Source organism: Podarcis melisellensis (assembly GCF_964234715.1).
Source record: "Podarcis melisellensis genome assembly, chromosome: 10".
Taxonomy (NCBI): domain Eukaryota; kingdom Metazoa; phylum Chordata; class Lepidosauria; order Squamata; family Lacertidae; genus Podarcis; species Podarcis melisellensis.
This window is the reverse complement of record NC_138542.1, coordinates 57,988,157-58,015,617: the sequence shown is the minus strand read 5'-3', so window position 1 is coordinate 58,015,617 and position 27,461 is coordinate 57,988,157. Positions and strand designations below refer to the sequence as shown.

At 39.5% G+C, this 27,461-nt stretch overlaps 1 protein-coding gene and 1 long non-coding RNA gene across 14 annotated transcripts in view; one reads left to right on the top strand and one right to left on the bottom strand.

Annotated features, from left to right (window-relative positions):
- Positions 1-27,461, bottom strand: part of ERC1 (ELKS/RAB6-interacting/CAST family member 1) — a 165,845-nt gene that overhangs the window by 118,612 nt on the left and 19,772 nt on the right. For 9 of the 13 annotated variants that reach the window (XM_081926820.1, XM_081926818.1, XM_081926816.1 and 6 more), the window contains exons 3-9: positions 25,514-25,930; positions 18,477-18,551; positions 17,887-18,042; positions 16,526-16,609; positions 14,071-14,238; positions 3,844-4,011; positions 676-813 (exon numbers count right to left, since the gene is read on the bottom strand). In XM_081926820.1, coding sequence (XP_081782946.1) covers positions 676-813; positions 3,844-4,011; positions 14,071-14,238; positions 16,526-16,609; positions 17,887-18,042; positions 18,477-18,551; positions 25,514-25,930 — 1,206 coding nt within the window. The remainder of the gene's footprint in view (positions 1-675; positions 814-3,843; positions 4,012-14,070; positions 14,239-16,525; positions 16,610-17,886; positions 18,043-18,476; positions 18,552-25,513; positions 25,931-27,461) is intronic. The other 4 variants (XM_081926819.1, XM_081926824.1, XM_081926817.1 and 1 more) reach the window with 1 other exon arrangement.
- LOC309378877 lies at positions 3,465-4,180 on the top strand. The gene is made up of 2 exons (XR_014172239.1): positions 3,465-3,584; positions 3,991-4,180. It is a non-coding gene; the product is annotated as an uncharacterized lncRNA (long non-coding RNA).

Genomic DNA, 27,461 nt, shown 5'->3' with positions numbered 1-27,461 from the left:
AAAAATATAAAGCTGTCATGCTGTATTATTTACAATAAACAAATGCAGCACTGGACCAAGCTTACAGTTTAATTCTAAACTACAGCCAGAAACTAACCACTCTCAATTCCAACCTGATAACTGCTACCTGCCCAGATTTTAACTTGTCTGAATTAATTTTAAGATGTATTTTAATTAACTGATGTCTGTTTTTATGCATATTGTGTTGTTTTTATGATGTTAGCTGCTCTGAGCCCAGCCTCAGCTGGGGAGGGCGGGATACAAATAAAAAAATATTATTATTATTATTATTATTATTATTATTATTATTATTATTAATCTCAAAAATGACACAGAAACAGCATCTCTCAGATGAGCTACACAACTATCATAGCGTCACAGGTTAGAAGTCATTTCCAGCTTCCTTATCTAATTCATATATTTCTCAAGCCATATATCCAAGCTCAGAGTTGAACAGTTTTCAGAAGATTTTAAGTCAGCATGTGCTTGATTAATACACATACCAAATGCAACCGGAAGTGTTTTAAACTGCAGCACCTGATTAAGCTAAACTGATAGCATCCAATGAAAATGGGATCTGCCTGCCTGAGATAGGACAAATTCTTCACAAGGAGAATACATTGTTGTGGCTAGGGGGGCAGGGTTTAGGAAAGGTCGTCTTTCTTTCATATTCACCTTCTCGGCAAGTGCTTCCTCCAGTGTGGTCAAGGCAGTATCGGTGTTGGTGGTATCAGCCTGCAGGGATTTTACCCTTTCTTTCAAACTGCTCATCTGTTTCTCCTTGTCTCTTAACTGTTCCTGAAGATTCTCAATCTTAAATAAAGCAAGATCAATTAAAGAATCAGATTAACATGAAACAGATGGGCAACATGTTTTTAGAAAGATTGCACAGCATTCTATTCCTTACTAGAGGTGCCCAGTCAATATGCCAAATTGGAAAAATTGACTGGGAAAATTCAGAACCAGCAGGACCAGAATTTCTTGAAAGACTGGAATAAATTTATGTTGTACTTGAAAGACAACTGTAAACAACTGACATCGCTAATAGCGCTACAAGAAGTTTTGTAAATTGTTTATTCAAGATCATGATTTAATAGTAATATTAATAAGAATAAAATGCATATTAGAGATTAAGTTGGAAAATCATTAGCTGAGGATGAGGGAAGTTCCAGGCTTATATAGCCAATTATATATATATATGTAAAATTGATGTTAAGATGGAAGCCCAGTCAGCTGTGCCTTCCCACCTAATTCACTGAGACTAGCTCTTTCTTCCATGGATGCTTCTAAATCTCTGTGCTGCTCCCAGTTCTCCAGTTCCCCATCATTTTTTATGCTACCCTGCATTATTGAATGATTGTCTTGAGATATGTGTGGAAGGCAATGTACCATTCAGAAGAACACAGAAAATGACATCCAGTAAATTTTAAAACAATTCAAAGTAGGGACCCCTAGCAGAAATCTGTACATACAGTATTGTAAGGAAATATGCTAATAAAATTGCATTTACCCTTTTAATCTATACTACGAATCATTTCCATTCTTCCACATCTCTGCATCAAGTGTTCAAAAGTTTATATGAATATCTGCTCTGGTTGCAGCACACACATCAATTGCAAACTCATCAAGTATCATCCTTGCAGCTTCAAGAGCACCATGAACAGTATTTCAGTAAACACAGTGTGCTATGTAAGTGTGGCAGTTAAGCCTGATAAAATACTGCAGTATTTTATTTATTAATTAAAATAGGTTAATAGTTAACCATCTTGTAGCTAATTTGTAGCTACATGCACATGTTACTAAGTTACAGTGAATTCAACAAGTTTTACTTTAGGCTGTACATCTTTAATCAGATGGCCTACATTACAGATATTGCCAAGGGAGAATAAAAATTAATTTGAAGTGTCTTTGGAGCCAGATAGAAAGGGAATGATCCTGGCATCTGCAGCAGCAAGTCAGTCAAGCAGGAAGCTGTACAACTTTAACACAGGTTCTCAAAGAGGCTTTAATTCAAACATTCAATTACATTTTCCAAGTCAGTAACTTGTTACAAAGTCAAGAAATACACTGTAACATGAAACCTCAGGGGAACCCTTGAGAGGATGGCTTTTATGCTAATTTCATGCAAGGAATGTCCAGCCAGCTACTATTGTCCCATTTAATTTATCTTATACAGGAAATTAAGCTGAAAAACACATAAGTGTTTATGTGTGCTGGGAGAGAGAGTGGGTGAGGGGGGAGACATCAATCCTAGTATAACAAGCACTGAACCTTTAAAAGCACATATATTACACTGTCCACTGAATTACGAATATTAAAGACCATTCCGAGTTGTTTTCTGCGAAGAGAATGATCATTTTAACTTTGACTCGTGCAAACTGCATGGAATCAATCTCTCTCTCTCTCTCTCTATATATATATATAAAGTAATCTTCCAGGTCTTATAGACAGATTAAAAACTGACATGTCACCAGGCGTAGATGCCATTCACCTATTACTTTAATTTTATTGTTCAAAAATTGTAATAAAAACTTCTTTAAAATTGCTTTTACTGCAAGAATGTTGTGTGTGGATTAATATGGAAAATTGATGGGTGTAAGCATTTTTAATGTTGCCATTTTGTAACTGTCTTGTAATTAAATTGAATAAAGATAGACGGGTGACTTCTCCAAAGTTTTGCCTGCTTTGAGATAAAGATGGTCACTCCACAAAAAGCCTTGGGACACTCCAAATCATACATTCCCACAGAGCATCTTCTATGAGGCAGCATGCAATTTGATCTGGCCCAATGCTTCCATTGATGTTCCTTACAAGCATGGCACCCTATGTCAATAGCAGCCTATGGACATAGAAATTCACGAGCAACTGTGGGAATGCATCCTACAAGCAGCTTTGCACCACTCTAAATATTAGAGGTGCTTCTCTACAGGGGCTCAGAAAAGTCCACTGCCACCCCTTCAAGGTGCACACCAAAAGTTCTGAGTCACACACAAAAGGCTGCCATACTGAGCTGCTGGGAGTTCCAGTCTAAAACAGAAGGAAGGCATCAAGTTGGGAAGGGTCATATTACTGTTATGCAAACTTCTGGCCACACATGAATGAGTCTACTTGTGCTCCTCACCCAGATGGCACTGATTGTCATCATTTGTAGCGTGTGAAACTTAGAATATCAAAAAAGAAAAATGTTAGGTAAAGCCAATCTATTTTGAAATGAGAGTAAACTAAAGGCATTCTTAATAATGAGGACTCGTTTTTCCAGGAGGAAAAAGAAACCAACCTTCTCAAATCTGCTCCAGTCATGATGGTTATGACAGATCTGAGCAGGAAAGTATTCACCCTGCCCCTTCAGGCACATCCAGATTGAGGGGGAGGCTCAAGAATAGGACTTATGGGCCAACACTTCCATAGCTAAAGATCTAGAATGTAGCCAGATATTGTTCTGCATAGCTACAGAAGCCAGGTGTGTGATTGCACAAGCGTATGACATACAGGCTTAATCACCAACGGTCACTTCCCTGACTATCATATTATTACACAGCCTTTCCAGGAACTTATGCAGACTCCACCACTCGCTATACAAGAGAGTACGTATGAGATTTAACATTCCAGTCATTGCAAAGACTAATGTAGCATTAGAAACACGGTGAAAGATCTTTTGAGCAACACAGTCTAGCTTTTCTGCTAATTATAAAACTCTGTTCAGGTTTATCATTACCAATCCTCCCACTGCAACAGAACGCTGGACCACAATCCTCACTAAATGCGACTTTTGTAGCTTTCGGTATTACCACTTTCAGACAAAAAGAGTTGGAGCGCAGAACTTTGTATACCTGGCTGGCCTACCTTTTTCTGAAGAACATTAACTTTGCGTTCTTTCACATCCAGCATATCTTTGAGATCATGAATCTCTCCAGCTTGAGTTCCTTTCTCTTCAGCCATCTCCTGAATTTGCTTAGTCTTTTTATTCAACATGGTCTCTTTCTCTTCTAGACGTAACCGGAGAGCATCCACCTGAAATCAGTCAAAAGAAACAAGACTTCCAATTACCTTCAAGCAAGACAGCCTTTAAAGAAGGGAAAACTCTGCTGACAAAGAATTGAACTGTATTACCAGATTCAGCTCACAAGTTTATTTCTCTCTGCTTCCCATCAAACATAAATCTTGCATCAAAAATCCTAAATTTTTAGTAGAAAGTAGATGCTGAACTGTAAAAGTAAATAGTAAGAGCACTGAACCATTTTTTTTAAATTAAAAAAGCAGTACAAGACAAAGCAGTTGAAAAGGCAGATTTGCACTTTCCAATAAAATAGCTGACCTGTTATCTGGTTGATTCAGCAGTTGGTAGCTGAAGACACAGCTCTTTACCCTGGTCTTTATAAATTGAAAAACTGATTTAGGTGGCTTCTCTGTAACGTGTTGTATGAATTACTGATTTGTGGTTTATAGGTGGGGTGTGTTTTTTACTGTTTTAATTGAGTTTTTATCATCTGTAACCTGCCCTGGAACCTTCTGGTGAAGGGCAGGCATGAAATACAATAAATAATAATAATAATAAATAATAAATAGCTTTAGGGATATGTTTCATCTAACTTTTTGTATTTCATCATGGACTACCAAATACAACATATATGCAAGCTTTGAATACATTGGGCCTGGTAAATGTATGCTTAATCTGCCACTTTTCAAAGGCTAATCTGAAAAGGACAAGTCCTATGCTTCCCTGTATTTTGCTGACAACTGCTGGCAATTTAAATCTAAATATGCTATTAAAAAGGTAAAAAAAGAGGTAAAAAATGTTAATATGCTATTAACATAATCCAAACACAGATATCTTGCACTATGGTATATATCCTGGTGTAAAAAAAGTAATGCGAGAAGCAGCTCCAAAGACCGTTACTTCTGTGTCTTTTGAACCACCTGGTGTTCTGTGTTTCACAATTTCAACTCCTGTGATTCCCCAACCGCTTTTGATCAGTGTACAATTTCCTAGGAGATTAAAGATAAATAAGTAAATAATATATGTTCCCTCCCTTTTGTCTCCCCAAACATCACCTATGTGGCAAGTTGCAGTACAAGTTCAGAAAAATGTGTATCTATATAGATACATAGATATCTGTGTAGGCTGCTACACTACACGAGTTCTAACTCCACAGCTGAGTGAGCATCTGGGTCAGACTCATACTGAAAGGGATCTTTGAAGTATTAGGATTCAGGGGGAAAAAGTATGGCCATCAATGATTCTAATAAATGAACATGCCATTATTAATAATGGACCTAAATACTCTAATCTAAATTAATTCTAAACACTCAAAGCAGCTAGCAAGTACGCTTTTTATTTTTCAAAAAGATATCATTGAAAAAAGCATGAGAGCACATAATCCCACATAAATTCACGTAGGTGTGACCACCACTGTACATAGTACTTTACAACCTAAGCAAAATCTAAGTCCCTGATCCAAGAAGCTTGCAGGTTGCATTTTGACAGTGGGGGGAAATGAATGGGAGAGACAAGGCTAACATGGAATGAGTGTGGGTAAACGATATTACTGTATCAAGTCCAAGATGGAAATGCAACACCCCACCGCAAAAAAGGAAAAAAAGACGACACTACTGTGCATCCCTATCTAGCAGTCAGTATGCCCTCCCACCGAGTTTGTGTTGACATTTTAGAGAACAAGGATTAAAGCAAACAGCAGAATTGAAGTGACATAATGTAGAGTTCACAAAGATTCTAGCAGCTCTGATAATTTGCAGAATATTTTGTTCTGTGTTCTCAGCCTATGTATGTTCCAAAGTCAAAGGAGGGGCGGTAGCAGGAATGAGAACAGTTTGAACACTAATTCCGACTAGGCAAGATGGCCACCAGAAAGAAAAGAACAACCTGGAAGACCACTGCAGAGTAAGAGTGACAACACCAGGCCATTCACGATCCCAAAAGAAACCCACTGACCCTTATCGGTTTGGCTTTCAGAAACAGTTCAAGCTAGCTAACGTGACTGTTAATCCTATTTGACAGTATCAGATTTGGTGCTTATTAGCTGAATTCATTACAAGGTCATCAGTCACGGTGAGTAAGCTGGCTGCATTCTGAATCTTTGGCTCCCTCTGTGCAAGCTCAAGATGTTAAAGGAAACTTGGTCAATTCAAAATACAGAAAAGCTGTTTAATCAGACAATGAGTTAACTGCAGCTGATGCTCTAGGTTTTTCCTTTAATGGGCTGTTCCTCCTTTTTTTTTAAGGACCCTAATTGGCCAAATCAAGCATAAATTTGCCTTAAGAAATGAGACCAGGTCCGGAAATAAAACTTCCTTTGTTATAAATATTAGGAGGCATCAGCCATAAGTACAAATAATCAGTTAGCCCAAATGGAGAGCAGGTTCTTTCCTGGCTATGAAAAACATGTATTTCTCCACCACCATATTCTTCAGCCTGTTCCCAGCTGGTCTGAGGGCCAAACCTAAGTAATATCTGATTTAAAAAAACCTACTTCAAAAGCACTCAAGCTTGGTTGATGCCTTGAGAAATTAAGATGCTGATCCAGCTTACTGAAAAACCCACCTATCAAGATGGACCATCTGTCCAGGAGAATGGAACATGATTAACAGCTACCATTTATCTTCTCAAAAAATAATTTTAAAAATTTAAGGTGTGTCAGCTGTCCTACACATCCATGCTGGCTTCTAGACAGTCTGTAGCAGTCAAACCAGCATTGAGCGACGAGTTGCTCAAAGTAAGGAGCCATGTTAAATAAAGCAGGCATATGAAGAAAGCTGGGCAACTTGCAACACTGTTACTTACATAAGGAAAGCCTCCTGGATCAGGCCAAGGGCCTCTTTAATCCAGCATCTTGTTCCCATAGTGGCCACCCAGATGCCTATAAGCAGGATGGAACACTCTGCCCTCCTGTGGTTTCCTGGAACTGTTGGCCCTGAATGTTGTCGCACACCCTCTAACCACCTGCAACAGCTGTGCTGCAGAACAACAGTTAATCTCCAAATTGCCCTTAGTGTCTAGGGAGTTAGATGCCAGAGCCCTGCTACCAGAGCCTCGGGTTTGAGACACTTGGTGCCTTACAGAAGGAATGTCCAGAACTTTATATTAAGCATACTTTGGATCCTAGGACAAAAATCATTTTCATCGTCAGGAATTATTTCCCCTCTCCCCCTAAAACCAACATTTTAATTTATACCTAATTCCAATCAAAGAAGTCAATTTAAGTACAGTGGTGCCCCGCAAGACGAATGCCTCGCAAGACGAAAAACCCGCTAGACGAAAGGGTTTTCCGTTTTTTGAGCTGCTTCGCAAGACGAATTTCCCTATGGGCTTGCTTCACAAGACGAAAACGTCTTGCAAGTTTGTTTCCTTTTTCTTAACACCATTAATACAGTTGCAACTTGACTTTGAGGTGCAACTCATAGAACGCAGTGTACATAGTAGCCTTTTTTGAGGTTTTTAAAGACTTTGGTGATTTTTGAAGCTTTTCCAAAACTTCTTTTGCAGCCATTTGGTAAGTTAAGCTTTTACTGTAAAACTTTTTTTGGGGGGTGGATTTTGGGTTGGGGTGTTTGGAATTCAAGGACTTGGTGTTGGGGAGGGGTTTGCAAGAATCTGGAAGCTTGTGTTTTTTCCCCTGCATTTTTATGATTTTCTGTGACCATTGGGCGACTCTGCTGTTTTTTTTAAAAAAATTCTGGATTTGAATTTCTGTGTGCTGGGTGGCTGGGGGAACAGTTGGGGAGGGGTTTGCAAGAATCTAGAAGCTTGTTTTTTTTCCCTGCATTTTTATGATTTTCTGTGACCATTGGGCCACTCTGCTGTTTTTTTTAAAAAAATCTGGATTTGAATTTCTGTGTGCTGGGTGGCTGGGGGAACAGTTGGGGAGGGGTTTGCAAGAATCTGGAAGCTTGTGTTTTTTTCCTGCATTTTTATGATTTTCTGTGACCATTGGGCCACTCTGCTGTTTTTTAAAAAAAATTCTGGGTTTGAATTTTGAAATGCTCTTTACAGTATGTGTGACTTTAAAGAGCACTTAATAAACTCTTGTTGTACCAAATTTGGCTTTGTTTGGACTTTTTTTGACCATAGGAACGCATTAATTGATTTTCAATGCATTCCTATGGGATTTCGTGCTTCGCAAGACGAAAAATTCGCTAGACGAAAAAATTCGTGGAACGAATTAATTTCGTCTTGCGAGGCATCACTGTATATGAATAAACACCCATATCTGCAATGGCAATATACTTTGAACTTAATATTGATTTAATATTTGGGATGGCTAAAACTCCTGGTTTTATTTTTGTATGAGGTCTCAACTTAGAAACTACAGAATGTGCTTTCAGCAAAGTTTGTTAAGAGCTGGCAAGGCACAGAGACATCATGTTAACCCTGTTCTTGCGGGCAGAAATTATGCACTTGCTTATACACAGCAACACATTTTATGGATGCCTCACACAGAATGCCAACACTCAAGTTCTGTGGCAAGCAGGTTAGTGCCAACTTCAACAAAGTCATTGTGCAACTTTCTCAGTACTCAAAAAGCTATTCCAAAGAAACAGCCTTCCTGGTTTTGACTAGGAAAGTTATTTTAACCAAAAGCTGGCCTTCTTTCTTTTATGATATTGATTTATGTTTAATTACAGAGCAGCAGCATGGCCTAAAAATATTTATGGCTGATGGAACTCCTCCAGGATCCTCCACTGACCAAGGAAGGACAGAGCTGTTTGTTTATATCTGTCAGGGATGGGCAGGAACCTGAGGAATGGGCAGAGGAGGCAAGTGGGGAGGAAGAGGATCCAGGGAAATGGGCCAGTGATTTGTGGGGTTCGGAGCCACCTGTAAGGCAGTCGCCAGCAGAGGAGGAGACTGGGTGGCAAGACACAAGGGGAAAGGATGTGGAGGAGCAGTTGCAGGAGGTCTCAGAGTCTGGAAAGCCAGCAACAGCCCCAGGGAGAGTCAGGCCTTTGCAAACTCCTCCATTTGCCCCTCTGCTGTCTCCATGCTCAAAGAGGGGTATGAAGGATGAGAGCAGTTGGAGTTGCCATTAAGGAGGAGCCATCAGGTGTTTGCATGCACCACATCAGACAAGGGGGCTTAAGAAAGCAGAGAGGGGTGAGGCCCTGCTGCTGCTCCCACTGTCCGAGACAGGGCACAGGGCTGCAGAGGGAGCTTGCCTAGACAGCATGTTAGTGGCGAGTGGTGTGTATATCCCATGCACCTTAGGAGCTGATGTACCCGAGTGCTTTGCCAATAAAGAACTAAAAATCCAGTCACTCATCCTCATGGGTCTGGGTGTGACCAGGACAATATCCACCTTTCTCCTCCTTTCCCTGGTGCTGTGGGGATGGATGCCTGAAAAGGGGCCACGAAGAGTACTCTGGTCACAACAGCTGCTGTGAGATCATCACTCTTCACTGATTTAGTTTGTCTCTCCCACAATTAATCAGTTTCCTCACCAGTGAGCATTCCAACTCCCTCTCCTCAATGCTATCCTGGTGTGCTTCAAGTGAGAATACTGAGAAATCAGATAAGCTAATATTAATAAACTAAACCCAGAGTTCTGTCTGTTCTGACCTCTAAGCTTACATGCCATTGTTGCAGTTCAGCCAACTAGAGAGCTCAGTTCAGGAGAAAAGTCAGATTGTTGTTTGTCTCACTTTGTCCTTTTTGTGTGCTCTAACGACTATTTCAGGCAAAAAACATTTGTTGATAAATCTGTGTTCTGAGTTTTCAATAAGACAAGCAATGCATGTCAAAATGTCCCTAGTAGGTGTCTGAAAACTGTTTCCATACTAGGTGTACAGAGGATCAGAACTGGAAAATATGAAAATCATGTGGAATACATATAAATTCTTACATGGCAAGAGCCTCAAATAGCTTAGTAAAGTCAAGGTAAATAACAAACCTCTTGGGTGTTGGATTCAGTTCTCTATTGCATACAAATTTCCTCATTTGGCACTGGGTTGGTACAGGGAAGGTCAAAGGACCAAGTAACTTAGACATTACGGTGGTGGTGGAGACCCATATTTCAAGAGACTGAATTAGCCATACGCTTGCCAACGCTGAGCCAAGCAAAAGGACTCAGTGGGATAGTAATAAAATTGTATATGGATGAAGCATTTTATTCCAAAATAAATGTTGCTTTTTATTTTGCTTTATTTACAAAAATATTTTAAGTTTCTACAACTATTTATAAAGATTCCTTTACATATTGAAACTAACCTCAACATCCTCTCCACCTACCTGCCCTTAGGATAAACAAGGTCATTTTGCATTTCAGACCCAGTATTACAGATGTCAACTGCCAAGCCTTGGATTCAGATGCTTTAAATAGAGAAGATAGATGTACCAAGTTTCCATAGTACATCTTTAAAATAACTGAACAGTTTTAAAGCAAATTTCTTATATCAACATGTCTGTGGACAATTAAAAAGAGAGAGTGGTATCTCCCTAGCTTCATGCTTTTACTAAAACAAAAAACCCACAGTTATTTGTTACACGCATCAAAGTGGAACAGTTGCCTCAAATATGTTACACTTTTCAACGAAGGAAACAAATATTTCATGACTGCATAACTGTAGAGAAAAGGCTGAAAAATACAGGCACACCATTTTTAAAAGAGCTTGGAATTTGGAGAGTTATTCTGGTAAAAGTGAGGCTTCTCCCTCCTAACTCCCAACACTCATGTTCCTACAACAGCTTTATAAATAAAGATCAAGGTGGCAGTACCCAGGGATACCATTTAGCAATGGTGTATAGCTGCCCCCTCTTTATATTTTCAGACCCCATGAAATTATTGATTGGGATACCACCATGTAGGACTTGTGGTCAGTTCTATGCACTGAATGACTATTGTTATAACAATTTAAATAGGCTTATAGACTAAGTATGTGTGCTCAATATACATTCAACTCTTTCATTTTGAAAAAAATGTGACTGTGATGACTTTTCTGTTATGGTGCATAAGAAGTAAGAAAGCTGCTGCATGGCAGGTTATTACTGAACATATAAAACCATATAAAAAATAAATAACTTCTCAAAAGCAGCTCTTTTGGCCTTTTTGTGGAAGGACAGATCCTGAAGCTGAGGCTCCAATACTTTGGCCACCTCATGAGAAGAGAAGATTCCCTGAAAAAGACCCTGATGTTGGGAAAGATTGAGGGCACAAGGAGAAGGGGATGACAGAGGACAAGATGGTTGGACAGTGTTCTCGAAGCTACCAGCATGAGTTTGACCAAACTGCGGGAGGCAGTGGAAGACAGGAGTGCCTTGCGTGCTCTGGTCCATGGGGTCACGAAGAGTCAGACACGACTAAACGACTAAACAACAACAACAACAACCAGTCTACTGGTAATGTGTTATAAATTGGCAACCTTCCACTTTCTACTTCATGATTTTCATTCACTCCAGTCCTTACAGTAATTGGAACTTTTGGCAAAATCTAGAGCTTGCTTGTGGATTGATTAAACTATACACATTCAGCAGCATATTGGACACCCCCCCACACATATTTGGTTTCCTTGGCAAAGAATATGCATCACTTATTAATACTATCTGTTGGTCATGCGGTCTAGTAAAAAAAAAAAAGTGTCCTGCTACAATGTTATTGCATTTCAAACTAAAAAAATGTTCAGTATACATGGATTATTCTTTTAAATGATTTAACATGAGCATTTGTTAATACTGTCAGATGGTGTTTTGGGTTAGATTCCTTTCTTCTGCTCTAACTTCCTTCTAACTTTTAGGGTACAAATATCCATATGACAGAAAAACAGGAAACCTTAATTCTCAGAGCACCAATTTTTAAGATAATTTCATGCTTATTATAGGTGCCAGTTTTACTGACACTGAAGTGATACATTCAGGTCATTAACAAAACTAGGCTAATAGAAGCAAAAACATTTGCAGTCTTACCATCGTATTCTGTAATGTTTTCACTGTGCATACAACTAAAGTTAGAGAAATTAAATTCAGTACACAGGATGCACATTGAACAAGCACATTTACAGAAGTTTAACTGTACTGCATTTTGCAGGTGTCCTATACAGCTACCTTACTACCTTTATTATTTTGGTCTCACTGGGGAAATGGGAAAGGCAAGAGGAGAGAAGCCTTTGAACCAAGATTTTAAGCAGTACCTGAAAGTTGAGGTGGATGGAACACTGCAAGCACTGGAAAATGGGAAGGTTCAGACAGGTGCTTCTAACCTGCTTTATCTACTACTGGTCCAAGCAGCTGTTTTAGAAGAGGACATCTTTGCTGGCCTACCATTGGCTGAGAAGAGTGGCGGAGAGCTCAGAGGTTGGCAATTGGGTCTGAAAGGTTTTTGTGCACAGGACTGGTCTGTGGATTGCCAGTTCCTCACTCCTGCAGTAAAGCATTGCCTAAAGATTGCCCTACCTTCTCTCCAAAGCAATCCAGAAAAGGATGCTAAATTGTAATCCAGTAGAGCAGTCTATTGTAATATTACCGAGTGTTATGTCAGTCAAATATTTATAAGGGCAATGCACTGAGTACTGAGAGTCAAAATAATCCCACATGAAGCAAGCATTATGGTATTTTGAGACAGGGTATAAAGCAAAATTTATAGAAGCACTCTAATATTTATACTTTTAACAACTCTTCTGTAACAAATGCAAAATAGAAGAGTTATTGAGGAAGCCACATCACTCAACAATTTTGTTAATACAGCGCACAAGGTTAACACCAATTTTATTGTGCATGGTTAAGAAAATACTCACTAATAAAATGCTTTCTGATGAAGCTTGAAATATTCATATAAATTATGCCATACTTTTTCATCTTCCTCTTAATATAAACATCTGCCACTAACTAGTTAGTTCATTCCGATGAACATTAGGAACTAATGTGAAGTACTGTGTTATAATAACCAATACACTGGCGCCCTCTTATGGCTAACATATTTATTTATCCAAATAGAAGCAATAGAACTACGTGTTCATACAAAACAGCTCCATATGCTGGAATGCTAGCTTTTCCCCTTCTGTTTGTAACTATAACTTTCTACCAGGATTTGAAAATAGACTCTGAAGCTGCTTAGCAAACCCTTGTCAACTGGGGACTCAGTTAATCAAGTCTGATAACAGGACATATTTTATGGATTTGTATTTAGTTAAAGAACGGGAAATGGGCACATTGGAGAGTGGCAGCTGAGTTTTTCCAAGGAGCTGTAACAGAACCAGGATTTGGGGGTTTTTTATGGTAAGCTTATAATTTATGCTGGGGTTATGTTCTGGGGATCATGCCTAAAGCCAAAACTGTGTATAGTCAAAACACATTGGGTGCAAATGTGGGTGGGATTGCCAAAGTCTCTCCCCCCCCCCGATTCCTGCCCGCTTTGCATTTAAAAAAATTCTAAGCATGTAAAGCTGAATGTGCACAAGTTAAATGTGCATAAGTTGCGGGCTTATGTATTCACAAATGACCTAGTCAGGACTTCACAAGTTTGTGGATGACACCACAGTATTCAAAATGGTGAAATCTTTGATAATTGTGAAAGGTTAGAAAGGAAAAATTGGGAGTAAATATCCCTTCCTTTGAGCCCCTTTCATTTTGGGAGGTCCAGCTAACCTTTTATTTGCTGCCCAATTTAACCTTGCCGATTCAGACAATTATGAACTAATTGGGGTTTCTCAGTTCAGCATCAATAATCTATATTTGAGAATTGTAATAGCAGCAATTTATAAAGTTTATTATGCTATTAACCTCATTTATGTCCTTTTCTGCAATGCTTAAGTTCTGTTAAGTAAAAGAAATATATTTGCTAAGTGCCTGAAGATATCCTTGAACATTAAGTTTTCTATGCGCTTATAAGAAGGGGAATTAACTTACCTCTTTAATGCAGCAGTTGTTACAGTGGAAATTAAGGTGAAAAAACTGTCACACTCTGATTTCTGATACATAGAAATCAGGCTTAGACTTCTCTAAACAGAGGAAAGTCGTCATACCATGTTCAAGAGCTCCATAGCATTACATTTCTGTATTTTATCCCTGAATTCAAAAGGCCCCTTTATAGTTAACAAACAGCAATAATTCAAGATTGTGCCCTTCACCTCTGTTTGCAGAATGGCAGCTCTCTGCTCTTTAGCTGTGAGGGACTCCTTGAGAACATCAATGTGTTGCTTGCTATCGGAAAATTGGTTTGTGAGGGTTTCCAATTTTGTCTGTAAGGCCAACAGCTCTGTGTCTTTGCGTGACAGTTCCTGTTTCACCTGACCAATCTAAAGAAGGAACCAAAGAGAAAAATACAGGTTATCAAACTGTACATTAATCTGTCAAAGTAAATAGAACTATTTACGGAAATATTTCCAGCTATCACAAAGGCATGGCACCAAGCTGGCTCAGGAAATCAGAAAGGACAGTAAACTTCACTGAGCCCATGCGCCTGTGCAAGTACAGTCTTAAAATAATGTTGTAAAATGAAAATAGAACTGGACTGTAGCCAATATGCATATTATTCCACTACTACATTCAACTTCAGGCAGAGGCCCAACAATTGCTGATGAACCAAGAACTGAAAGAACAAATAATAGGCCAAATAGTAAGCCAATCAGTTATTGCCTAAGCTTTTTAAAGCACTTGGTAGTGAATTGCAGAAGCAAATACATTGATTTTAAAAAGGAGCTGTTCTGCTTTGTTGAAGAGTGCCAATATCATTTTGTTTCTGGCCTACATTCCTACTACTTAATACCTGTGTTTCTCTGTGTTGCAATTATGTATGACTGAGGAAAATATTTTAGCAAAGATGTGAAAAAAATATGCATTTGAAAATTGAGGGAATTTCAATGTATTTCCCAGGTAGTACTTTAAACATTAACTAGTAACTATATTGACATCACTCTTGAGTACTCTCAAGGCTTTCAGCAAATTATAAATCCTTTGTTCCAATAGTAATGCCAAGGCTCCCTTCCTCCCCCATTTTGTCTTATAAACATTATTTATATTAATTATAGGTTTGGTTTGCACATAACTTTAAACCATGAAGAATCTATGATTTAGTTATGATTTGTTTGATCATCCATACTCTGCCCAGCAGCTTAACTATTAATTAATTAATCATGTTTACATATGTCTCAAGGCAATTGACAGACACATCATAAAAACCTAATGATAATTTTTCAAACAGTACAAAAACAACTGAAGATTTGTACCGTTTTTAAAACAACACTTCAAACAGAGATTGTTTCAACAGACCTTTCTAGAGGGATGAACCAAACATGTATTTGTTTCCAGAAAGCACAGATAGTGAGTGCCTGCCATGTCTCAATGGAAACAGAGATGGTCATTTAGTTCTGTGGAACTATGGTTTGCTTACCACCAACTAACCATGTTCTGAAGCCATGGTTTGTTGTCAGCTCATGAAGCTTGGTTTGTTTTAACCATTGGTATGGCATGTGAACCCAGTACCCTTCTTAACCATGGTTTGTTTGGCCACCTCAGACACTCACCAAGCTCCAAAGGCATGAGACAAACAAACCAAGCTATGATTTGTTGAGCAAACTATGACTTAGTGTTAAGTAAAATCCAGGTCATTGTCTGTATTAGATTATTAACCTGCAGGCAAAGCTTGTATTCTTTTAACTTTAGTACAAGGGCCTAAGATTGTAGTAAACAGTGTCACTCAGATGACTGTTAGACTTCCATGAATAAAACATGAAGGGAAGCAATTTCCAACTGTTTCCTCGCCCCCTGTGGGACCCTACAGCATAGATTTAGAGGGACATTGGGAGCTGTGTACTTTTGCCAAAAATGGGTTGGGTCCCCTCCCTGTTCTCTTACATTATTTTTTCATTAACTGCAAAATATTTTCATACACTGGTGCACCATGGTAGCCCATTAAAAAAAAAGATGTATGCATTTATACAATCTTCAAATCAGATTTATTTAAATAGAGAAACAATCTTCTGTAATCAGGGTAAGATTACAGCTCAGTTTTCATGTGGAAAAATATTTTCTCTGTTGAATCTATCATAGAGATATTATTTCATTTCATCCTAGAAACTGAAGCCAAATACATCAACAAGTCAAAAAACTTGCAATCCAGACATGTTTTAAGATTAAATGTGCAGCACATACTTCAAGGCAGGACAGGAAATGAGGACATAACAAGGTCTGCATTTCTGCTCCTAATCTCACACAATGTTTATGAAAATACACTGCCTGACAAAATATAGTGTGGAATACAATCAAAGTCATAACATTTTACTGAGCATTTTCAAGAGCTCAGTACATGCATCTCAGACACATCTGAAGCACTTTGAAAGAATCTAAAAATATAGCATGACACCTTAGCCCAAGTCATGAAAATTGGGTGTTTGAAGTAGATTATAGATTGTGATGTTACTTATATCAACCATAAGTAAGCTAAAGACAGGTGCAGATTTAAAGTTAGTTATAGTGCTTTTCACAGCCGCAGAGTGCAAGGTAAGCAAAGTAAGCCACCCGGAAAGCCAGCAGAGCCCAAGTAAGCGGCACTGCACACAGAGAAATCAATCTTACGGCAGAGACCTCAGTCTGGAGAGAAGTCACTCTCTTTTTCAGCTCCTCTCCTTGAGCCTCTTTGGCATTGAGCTCTTCCTTCAGTTGCTCTACCTGCCATGACATTATTATTCTCTTACTTTTATATTAGAATGTTTTCCTGTCAAATGTCCTCAGTCTGTACGGAGGCAAATTGTAGCAAAAAAGCCAGCAGATTCAACATTTGCCAAACCTTCCACCCTGGCAAAAAGGCAGGATCTCTAAAATAAACACTTCTTCTTAAGCTGCATACAGGAAATATTGCACATATAACAACAAAGATGGCATGTCATTATCTAGAAAACACCACCGGTTCTTTGGTAATGAGACAAACTGTTGTAATTGAGAACAATTTGAGAAAAAAATTACTGGCTTAAAGAGCCAAGTATCAAACACTGCTGAAAATAAAATACATAAATTTGAAAGAAAACTATATTATGCAGTAGATCAATAACTGGATCTCCTTTTAAAATAATAATCAGGCCTTTTGAGGTCTACTGCCCTTTTGTGTTGCATTTAATTGTGATTAATTTCCCCAAGAACAGACTGCATGGTGCTTCTGCATCAGTTTATGAAATAAAAATTACTACTGTTTGAAGAACAATACTCAAATTATGAAAAAGAGTTACCGTATTTTTCGCTCTATAACACGCACTCGACTATAACACGCACGTAGTTTTTAAAGGAGGAAAATCCGTAGGCATGCCACCCGTAGGCATTCCCTCCATAACACGCACAGACATTTCCCCTTACTTTCTAGGAGGAAAAAAGTGAGTGTTATGGTGCAAAAATACGGTAACTATATTTCATTATCAAAAATACGGTAACTGTATTTCATTATCACTCCATTTCAACAATTTGAGTGTGTGTATATACACTAGTAGGACGCGGGTGGCGCTGTGGTCTAAACCACAGAGCCTGGGGCTTGCCGATCAGAAGGTCGGCGGCTCGAATCCCCACAACAGGGTGAGCTCCCATTGCTCGGTCCCTGCTCCTGCTAACCTAGCTGTTCAAAAGCACGTCAAAGTGCAAGTAGATAAATAGGTACCGCTCTGGCGGGAAGGTAAACAGCGTTCCTGTGCGCTGCTCTGGTTTGCCAGAAGCAGCTTAGTCCTGCTGGCCACATGACCCGGAAGCTGTACGCCGGCTCCCTCCGCCATAAAGGGAGATGAGCGCCACAACCCCAGAGTCGTCCACGACTGGACCTAACGGTCAGGGGTCCCTTTACCTTTACCTACATACACCAGTAGAGAGGGTGGAATGCAAGTGCCTCATCTGCTTTGTGATTAGTTGGTTTAATTAGTTTCTTAGAGGAGTATATCATTGCCTAACAGATAGTGTTCACTCATTACCTTGTTTTTCATGAATTTGGAATGGCTACGATACACCTCCATTTGTTTCATTTCCTCCTCTCGTTCCTCTGTACTGAGGGCTCCATTTGACTTCAGCATCTGGATCTCTTCTTCCAAATCTCGGAGTCCACGCTCCATGGAAGAGATTTTAGAATCCTTCAGACACAGTGAACAATGGGCAAATTAGTCTTTTTCATAAATTGTGAAAGCACCCTAATATGGCAAAACAAAAAACAGGCCCTCCTACAGGAACACTGTCAGTCAGTGAAGAAAGACAAGAAGGGAAAATCTTCCATGTGTTGAAACTTGAAGCCCCAACACCCTGAAAATATTCCAGCAGTAGTAGGAAGAGCAAAGAGCATTTGCCGTAATCTGGCTGGATGAAAAGATGTTGCAGCTTTGCTCTCAAGCAAGATGGAAAGGATGAAAAATCCTATCTCCTGTGTGGTCAATGAATGTCTGTGGTTTAATATACCACAGTGTGCTGCTTATGGTTAAATTTAAAAACCCGAATAGCAAAAGAACAAGAAATATTATGCCCTTTGCTCTGAATAGGCATCTCCTCTTTCATGTAACTGTAGAATTCTTACCTTCATCTCTATAACAGTCTGCAAAGCTTTAGTCTTGGCAGAATCGGGTGCATTTTCAAAACGACGATGCATTTCCTGTACAGAAAGAAATACAAGAAGGCTAAGCACAACAGACTTTACTCAAAAGAGCATGAGCAACATTATCCAACTATTTTGGATGACCTTTCACATCAAACAACAGACATCTACAGTCCACTGAAATAAATCTACACACACAAGTGAAATGGTTATAATCATCTGCCTTTCCAACGACTAACACTCAACAGCAGGCAGCTGAAGCAACTTAAAAACCCCAATACCTTTCAGCTAGATGATTCCTTATATGGTCTTTTCAAACTTTATCTTCTGGTGGGAGGATAAAAATACTTTTTAAAAAGAGGATTAATAAATAACAGCAACAATCTGGTATGTACTTAACAAGCTGATAAAGCATCTGTGCCAATAATACTCCTACACGCCCAGAGTAGCAACCACCTAGTTACTGATGACGGCAGCTTTCTCCAGAGAGACAGCAAGGGATGAGAGAACGTTCACTAGGTTGTTCATCAAAACAGTCAACATGCAATGGGTGTAAAAGTGAACACCTATATTTCTGTAAGTATCGCAGAATAAGCACTTCTAGCATAAAAAAGCTGAATGCAGGGCTGCTTGGTGCCAGAGAACCAATTCTTCTTTGTATTTTACAGAGTACAAGCCAGCTATACTGTATTTCCTTCAGTTTTTTGTAATTAGCTTCCACACATAATACACAGGAGTTAAGGAAACAAGGGATTAAGACAGTGCAAGGTGTCAGAAATTCTGGTAACTAGGCCCACACACCTTATTGTTGGCACCATTGCCAGAGATGGCTACGGAGCAGCACACCAGCTACTAGCTCTACAGGGGCCGTGTGTCATTTATTAGCAAGGGCAGGAATGTGGCCTGCTAGCCTGCAATCCTGCAGCAGTTGGGTCAAACTGAGCAGAATAGCAAAGCCGCCCCCCCCCCCAATTTGCTACCTGCAATGACTAAAAGGAGTCTCCAAACAGAAGCAGAACACAAAGGTGTCATCAGTGGCAAAGGACATCACCTATGATCACCCATGACACCAACCTGGCAACAGAAGGAATCAGGAAGCACACTTCTGTCTGTTCTGCTACGTTCCTTTCTTTTGGCTTTCATTTTTATCGTTAGATATTGTAACTGTGAAATAACACTAGTGTTTCCAGTATGAAAACATTTTATTGGAAAATCTAGAGTGTGGTTGATCCTAGCATGTCTTGAAGTTATTACCAGCTGATTTGTGTTGACTTTTAAGCCCTATCAGCAGTCTGACATATCCTTAAAGAAATGAATGAGATGCTGAAAGTACTGAAAGCCCAGACTAGATGGGGTCAATTCTCTCCCCAGCAACTTCTCAAAATAGGATGTGGAAAATAACTCAGCATTTTGTCAGTACCATAAATTTCACTTTGTGTATGTATGGCTACAACATTCCAAGAGCACTGGAGTAAGTTTTTATACTGCTTTTATACTGCTTCTGTTCATTCCTGCATGTTAAACCCCCCCCCCAAACTTTACATAACACTACAGGGGTTCATTGCACTCCAGAAGTAAATTTTACCTTAGTGGCTTTATCTTGATATAGGAAGAAACACTTTCATAGTGCAATCTTGCAACATTGATTTCTTATTTACAGTGTTCTTTTTGGGGGAAATGCTTACTAGACTACTGAGGTACATTGAACCCTTTCCATTATTTACCACAAGCATTTCATGTCGACATTTTTTCATTTGTTTGCTTTTCCTTCTGTTTTCTCCTCCAGGGCTTGCTGATAGCCAAATAAGGTTTGCCTAATTGGTGGGATGTATATTTTCCCCAATGGCAGTTCTGTTTGCCACGAACAAAACAACCAGATACCCAGCTGTACACAGCTAGAGACTCAAGAGTTGCTCAGCACACACTGGTTATCAGCTAGACACAAAGAAATGGACAGATGTCCTATCTGCTGTAGAAATGATGATAACAAATCATGGCAGCAATGCCATCATTGAAAGCTTTTAGTAGTTACCCTGTTTCCCCAAAAATAAGAAAGTGTCTTATATTAATTTTTGCTCCTAAAGATGCGCTAGGTCTTATTTTCAGGGGATGCCTTATTTTTCCATGAAGAAGAATACGGTACACATTTATTGTCTAATTGTGAGTCAGCCAGACTCCGTCAGGGCAGAGCGGGCAGCAGGCGGCAGTTTGTCCTGGCGGCGGCGCGGGCTCTCTGATTTAAAGAGACCTCGCACTGCCTGAACAGCTCCAGCTGTGCTGCGGCCAATCAGTGAGCTGCACAGTGGCATCCGCTGCTACGGTCCAGAGGAGTCAGACGCCTTACGGTAGTTTCGGAGGCCTTATATTCCAGGGAGGCCCTATGTTCCGGGGAGGCCTTATTATTGGGGAGGTCTTATTTTCGGGGGGGATGCCTTATATTACATCGAGAGGCAAAACTGGAAGTAGGTATTATTTTGGGGGGATGTCTTACTTTCGGGGAAAGACGGTAGCTGTAGAATATATGTGTCCTCAGCATTATATTGTAGAATGATGGAATTCTGAAAGTGCTTTTCTTTTACTGTTCAAGTGGTCAATTGTCATTTGAAAAATGTCTATACATAAATGTAATTTATGTTTTTAAAGGTGGAGTCTGATTAATCCAAATGTTTTCATTAAAAAGATTAAGGTAAAATTAATTTTTTTATTCAGTGTTAAAATATATTTTTGGAATGCAATAGTAACAAAATTTGCTTTATGCTAAACTGGAATTATTCTGAAATCAGTTATAGCTTTACTTCCAGCTCAGAGGTCATTTAGACTGTCAAAACAAATGGTGTAAGAGGTGCAAAGCAACTATACCAATGATCCTAAACGTTGCCAAACCCCTTTTTGGTCCAGTCTTGCTGTAAGATGAACAAAGCCATTACATTCAGAAGAGAACAATTATAATATCGATTATTTAATTTCTATACCACTTAATATATTAAAAATATCTCTGTGGTGTACACAAAACTGGAGCAACAACAGAGAAGTTAAACAAAATATTACAAAATGCACAGTTACATATAAAAATGTTACATTAATACGAAGTTACTAATGTAGATATAAATCAATATTTGTTAATTTTCCTTCTGGCACACCCTCCCTCTCAGCCTCCGGGAGGGTCCAACAAACTCAGGGGGTTTCCCAGAGGGTCCAAAGGATGGGAAAAGGACCCCCCTCCACTCACGGCTCTTTCTTCATCCTCTGTCCTCTCCTCCTCCAGCTGCAGCATTTCAATTCCAAGTATTACAGTATTTCAATTTAGCAATTTGCAGGTAGCTTGAAGAAACTAAACAGCAGCTTATTTTAAGGGAGAGAGGAATGTGAGGAAACCCAATCCACAGCAATTTAATGATGCCCCTTATTTCAGAAAGCCCTATCTCCTTTTTAAATTCTTGGAACAAGCATTGAAGTTCCATGATGTCCCTTCTTTCTTACGTGGCAATCTAACAATGGTTATCAATATAAAATTTCTACAGATTTCAAATACCGTATTTTCGCTCCATAAGATGCATCTGACCATAAGACGCACCTAATTTTTAGAGGGAAACAAGAAAAAAAATATTCTGAACGAAACAGTGGATGTATGATTTTTGTTGTTCATGCTGTGGCCACACACATGCTATGTGATCTGATGGTGAATTTGGGGTGACCCAATGCAAAAATCCTGAGGATCCATGTGCTTTTATCTACCCCTTCTCAGGCAGCCTCCTTTATCGCTAGAGTCCCTTATCTCCCTCTGATCGCTTGCCAATCAGCTGCTCAGCGGCTTTGTTTCAACACCCCCTTCCCTCTTTCTAAAAAAAAAGCACACAATCTGCTTTTTGCTCCTGGGCAATTCGGCTCCACAAATCACGCATTCGCTCCATAAGATGCACAAACATTTCCCCTTACTTTTTAGGAAGAAAAAAGTGCGTCTTATGGAGTGAAAAATATGGTGCATATAAACAAATACTGAGATTTCCTCATCCCATTTCAGTAAGCTTGGGTGAATGTGAGCAAATAGGAGTTCATGATTTGTACTGTATTTATTAATCAGAGTAAAGGAAGCAGCAATAATATTGAACTTGAAGAAGAATAAAAAATGGAAGGCTTTGGCATCTACCATATAACTAATAGGCTCTGTTTTCAGGCTGCAAAATTCCATGTGTGAGGAACTTCTAGCTAACCCAAAGGTTTCTATGTCCACTGCAGAACAAAGAAAATCTAGATTAAAATCCTGTAATTTGATAACAGACTTCACATTGAAGGAGCTAAGCCATAATTAAAGCTCTAATTAAAAGTATAATTAATTGTCCTGAGAAGAACAGCTTCTAAAAGAATTTCAAGCAACAAAGAAGAGCCAGTAAAATTAAATAGATCCTTATTATAAAAGTAATCATTAAAATATTTTGAGGGCATATTTGGAGGGCATATATTCATATTCTACAGGATAGTTTCCCACTAAACCTGCATTTGCCTTAAGCAAGGTCAAACATTATTCCTCTATAATAACAACAGCAACAAGGTGGGAGTCTGTAGGAAATACACCACCATCTTCTGGACACTGAAAACGTGTGCAGGAAAGACAAACCTGATGCTCTTTGGACTTAATGCTGGTTGTACCAAAGTATCTCCCCCTCTACCCCCCCCCCCAAAAAAAGAAGAAAAGTTAACTGGAAGAGAAAACTTACTAAAATAAGTTCAATATTTATTTGGAGCTTCCAAAATTGTTAGTAATGTGGTGTCATTAATATACTGATAATTGTTTTCCACAGATTCAATTAATGCCTGTGCTGCCTTTGAAAAGTGTTCAGAACTTCTGTCATGGAAGCTCAGCTGCTGAGACACACAAGGCAACAAGGAAACATCCGCTTGGTTTTGTGACAGTTGTACTGACCACCTGTTTGCTGGGTCTAATTCAAGGTGCTGGCATTCTGCTAATATGAAGCGCCCTTCTTCATATATTGTCCCTACCACCCACCCTTCAATACCTGCTCAAAAGGCCCTACTTGAAATTTCCTTCACCAAGCTACCTAAAATTTGCACGCATGCAGCGGAGCTCTGAGCATCACAGGACACAACAACAGTTATGTTTAACAAATATTAGGATGAAAAAAACTTTTATTGTGCTCAATTTTCAGTTGAATCTGAACATGTGAACACTAGTGTATCAACCTAGTCCTTTATTCCTTCATCAGACCACACACATCGCTTTCTACCTTACTTTCTGGCAGTGACTGTCTAGTCGATATTACGCTTCTTTGTTTAGCAGGAGTGCTTATTGCCCAAAGTTATTCAGCTACATTTAGCTATTACTTTATGAATTATTTACATCAAAAAATTATAAAGAATACAATACTATAAAGTGCAATACTTCTTCACTTTAAATAGTGTGTTTTGGACTATGCAACCAAGGTAGCAAATGATTTCTTCAAATAACCTTCATAGCAAAGTGGCTGTTTCCATGGAAATGGCAGAGCAACCATCCATTACTGCTGCCAAGATTTCTCCTTATTCTTTTATACACAGGTAGATGCTCATTTACAGCTTTCTAATGAAACTACACACAAACACACAGGACTAATATATAGCAGCATCCTCAGATGGTTACACAAGCAGTATTTACACACACAGAGAATAAATACAGCTTGCCATTCTGCAAGCACAAGTTCCTGGCTGCCACTGGTGATTCTCCCTCCCCCATCAGAGGATTGTAAGGTACATGAAGACCAAGTTCCAACCATGTATGTCTGATCTAGACTTATGTTCTTGGGTGCTACTACAAATCTACTCTCCTGAAGTCCAGGTCTAGATGTGTGTGGATCTCCAAAGCCCAACATTTCAAATGTTAGCTTTCTAGCTGTTGTGGAAGGAACTTTACTATTTTTATATTACTGCCAGAAACACCCAAGTCGTTTGCACACATACATCCAAACATGAAGAATATACTGGATCTTGTACTGAGTACACTTTGGTTCAAATGGAATTATGTGTAGCTAGACTACAACTCCTAACATTCCCAACCACTGGCCATATTGACTGGGGCTGATGGGAAATAGGAATCCAAAAACTTCTGGAGGGTCACAGCTCAGCCACCCCTAACATACACAGAAAGCAAATCTGCAGTTAAGTAATTGCCAGTTTCTATACATTTTATACAGCATCATCAATTGTAATGATGCTTATGCTTCATTATGCTTATGCCCCTTATGCTTTAACAGAGTGGAGAGGTAGGATACAAAATAGGGTGAAGAAAGGGTTGTGAGTGGAGGGGGGCTCTTTTCCCATCCACTGGAACCCCAGGGACACTCAATAAATCTGCTGCACCTGGAACTGGGTGAAGAGAGTGCAGCTGAATGGGACATAGCTGGGAGCAGCCTGAGGAATTAGCATTCACCTTGGGACTGCCTAGAAAAAGCAAGTCTAGAGTAAGAGAGGGTGATGCCTGCTGTTTCCAGGAACTCTTCTTGTTGTGAGACACTTGTGGGTGAGCTGAGAGTTTGGACCCTCAGGTGAGAACCAGGAGGCTGAGAGGGAGGGTGTGTCAGAAGGGAAATGAACTGAAATTGATATATATATTAGTAACTTTGCATTAATGCAATTTTTTGATGTTACTGTGTATTTTCATAATATTTTAAATTGTCTGTTGTTCTTCCTTTTTTATCCTTTTAAATTAAATAGACCCTTCCCACCTCTCTTTCCCCCCAACCTTATACTGTATACGTCAACATCTCACATCAAATAGAACTAATCTGCAGAAAGGATTTTATGATCTGGAAATAGAGACTATGTATGTACTTTTGTAACCAAATAAAATCCTTAATAAAAATATTTTTCTAAAAAAATAAAAATTAATTTAATAGAAATTAATTAAAATCAAAACTATTAAGAGCTAATTATTTCAAGTAAACATGGGCTGACAAGAGAGAAGTCTGAACTGCAAGTAATAAGGTTAGACAGTAGAACAGAATCTCTATGGGTGAATCCCAACTCACCTCCCTTAGCAAATTGTTCTCCTTTTCCTTCTGCTCCAGCAAGGTTTCCAAGTGGTGCACATGCATCTCTGCCTCGGCCAACCGTCTAGTCCGCTCATGATCCTCCTCTGTTGCTTTTGCTGACAGCCCCTTGCTCTGCAACATTTCCAACAACTTTTTGATGGACTCATCACGAGCATTTAAGGTCTGCTTTTGCGTCTCAATGCGCAGCTCCATTTCTTCCAAGGTTTTGCGGAGCAAGAAAAGTTCCTTGGCCTGGCGCTCATGTTCTGCATGAAGCCGTTGGAAGTTCTCCTCTGTAAGCTCTGTCACAAAGTGCTCACTGGATCGACTGCTGCTGTCTTGCTGGAAAAGCTGGTTCAGGTCCCTCTGTATCCTAAGCTCATCCTGAAGAGCTTGGATTGTCATCTGCATATGCTGGAAATAAGAAACCCAAATCCATGAATTCACTACGTTAAAAATGGAACTGTAAAGAAATGAACAACATGAGGGGCCCAACTCTTTTGCATAGCAAACATATTGCTTCCCCAGACATTGAAATATGATGAAAAGACAGGCTAATAAAACAAAGAAAAAAATAACATTTAATCCCATGTTTTTTGTATGAAAGCACCTTTCTAAATCTTCAGCAACCTGAGCAATGCATTGGGGAAAATTACACTAATCTGCTCTGAGCTTGTGGAATAGAGAAGTCTAACAGAAAGACATAACAAAAGAAAAGAAAAGGGGGATTGGGAAGGAGAAGGTAAGACCACAGGGCCAAAACACACACAAAGAAATTCTCCTTGTGGGTCTTTTTTGCTCCATAGCAGGAGAAATGGGCAAGCAAGAGTTGAACACTGCTGCTCAATCTGCCTGTGATGCCTTCAGGCAGCTGTACCCAACCATCCACTCTCCCTACTGGATTACCTTGGAGCCTCATCACAGTACACAAATTGTCAGGGTCTGGCTGAATGAAGAAGAGTGGTGGTAGGTACCACCTGGGGAACCCCAAAGGGAAACCCCAGAAGAGGACAGCTCAGAGCCAGAAGATTGGTGGTGAAACACAGAAAAGTCAGAGGGAAAAGATTGTGGGGAGGTGTCAGATGTTGAAGGGGCAACAGGGTTTAGTGAGTAAAGAGAGCCAGTAGCAGGGAGCAGTTCAGACTCAGAGGTTGAAACAGAGGAGGGGGTGGGGTCAAGAGCTTGCTGAAGAATCATGGGACTCCCTCTCCTACTGTGCCAAGCTCCCCTCCCATCTCCAAGAATGCACAGAATAATGAGAACAGAACAGTGACTTGATGTGCATAGGCATGGTTTGAGACGGCTTGTGCAACATCTAGGGGTGGAGACTTAGAACAGTGCAGAGGGAGGGGAAATCCTCAGTCCTGGCAACTGCTCTATGGCGGCAAGAGCTGCTGGGAAGTGTTCTGAGTTGCATACTATTTCCTTGAATAAATACCTAACTTCACTGACAACTGCCTCTGCCTCTTCATTCTGACCTGCATCTGACTCCAGCCTTGACATATATTGGGCTTTTAATTAAAAAATAGCAATAATGAGCAGGAGCCCTTGTGCAAGCCTTACACTGCAATCCTAACAATATCTAACTCAGAAGAAAGTCCTACTGAATTTAATAAGGCTTAGGATTGCAGCCTTTCAAAGCAAATATCACCCTTGCATGAAAATGGACACATTCCACCAAATTTCACCCATTGTTATAGATAGAAAACAAGCAGCAGAACAGCAATGAATACTCATGACTAAAAAAATGGGTTTGTATGGAAGCCAACATGTCAAAAGCATACCTGTAAAGCTGGTCAAGCAGGAGCAGCCATTTTTTTTTCTTTTTAAATAGCATTTGGGGTAGAAGAGGAAGGGTGATGCCTAAAGCATACTACAATGAAGTAGAAACACTAAAAAGTCTTCAGTTTTTTTAAAAAAATATCTAGCTAATCTGCTCTTAAAA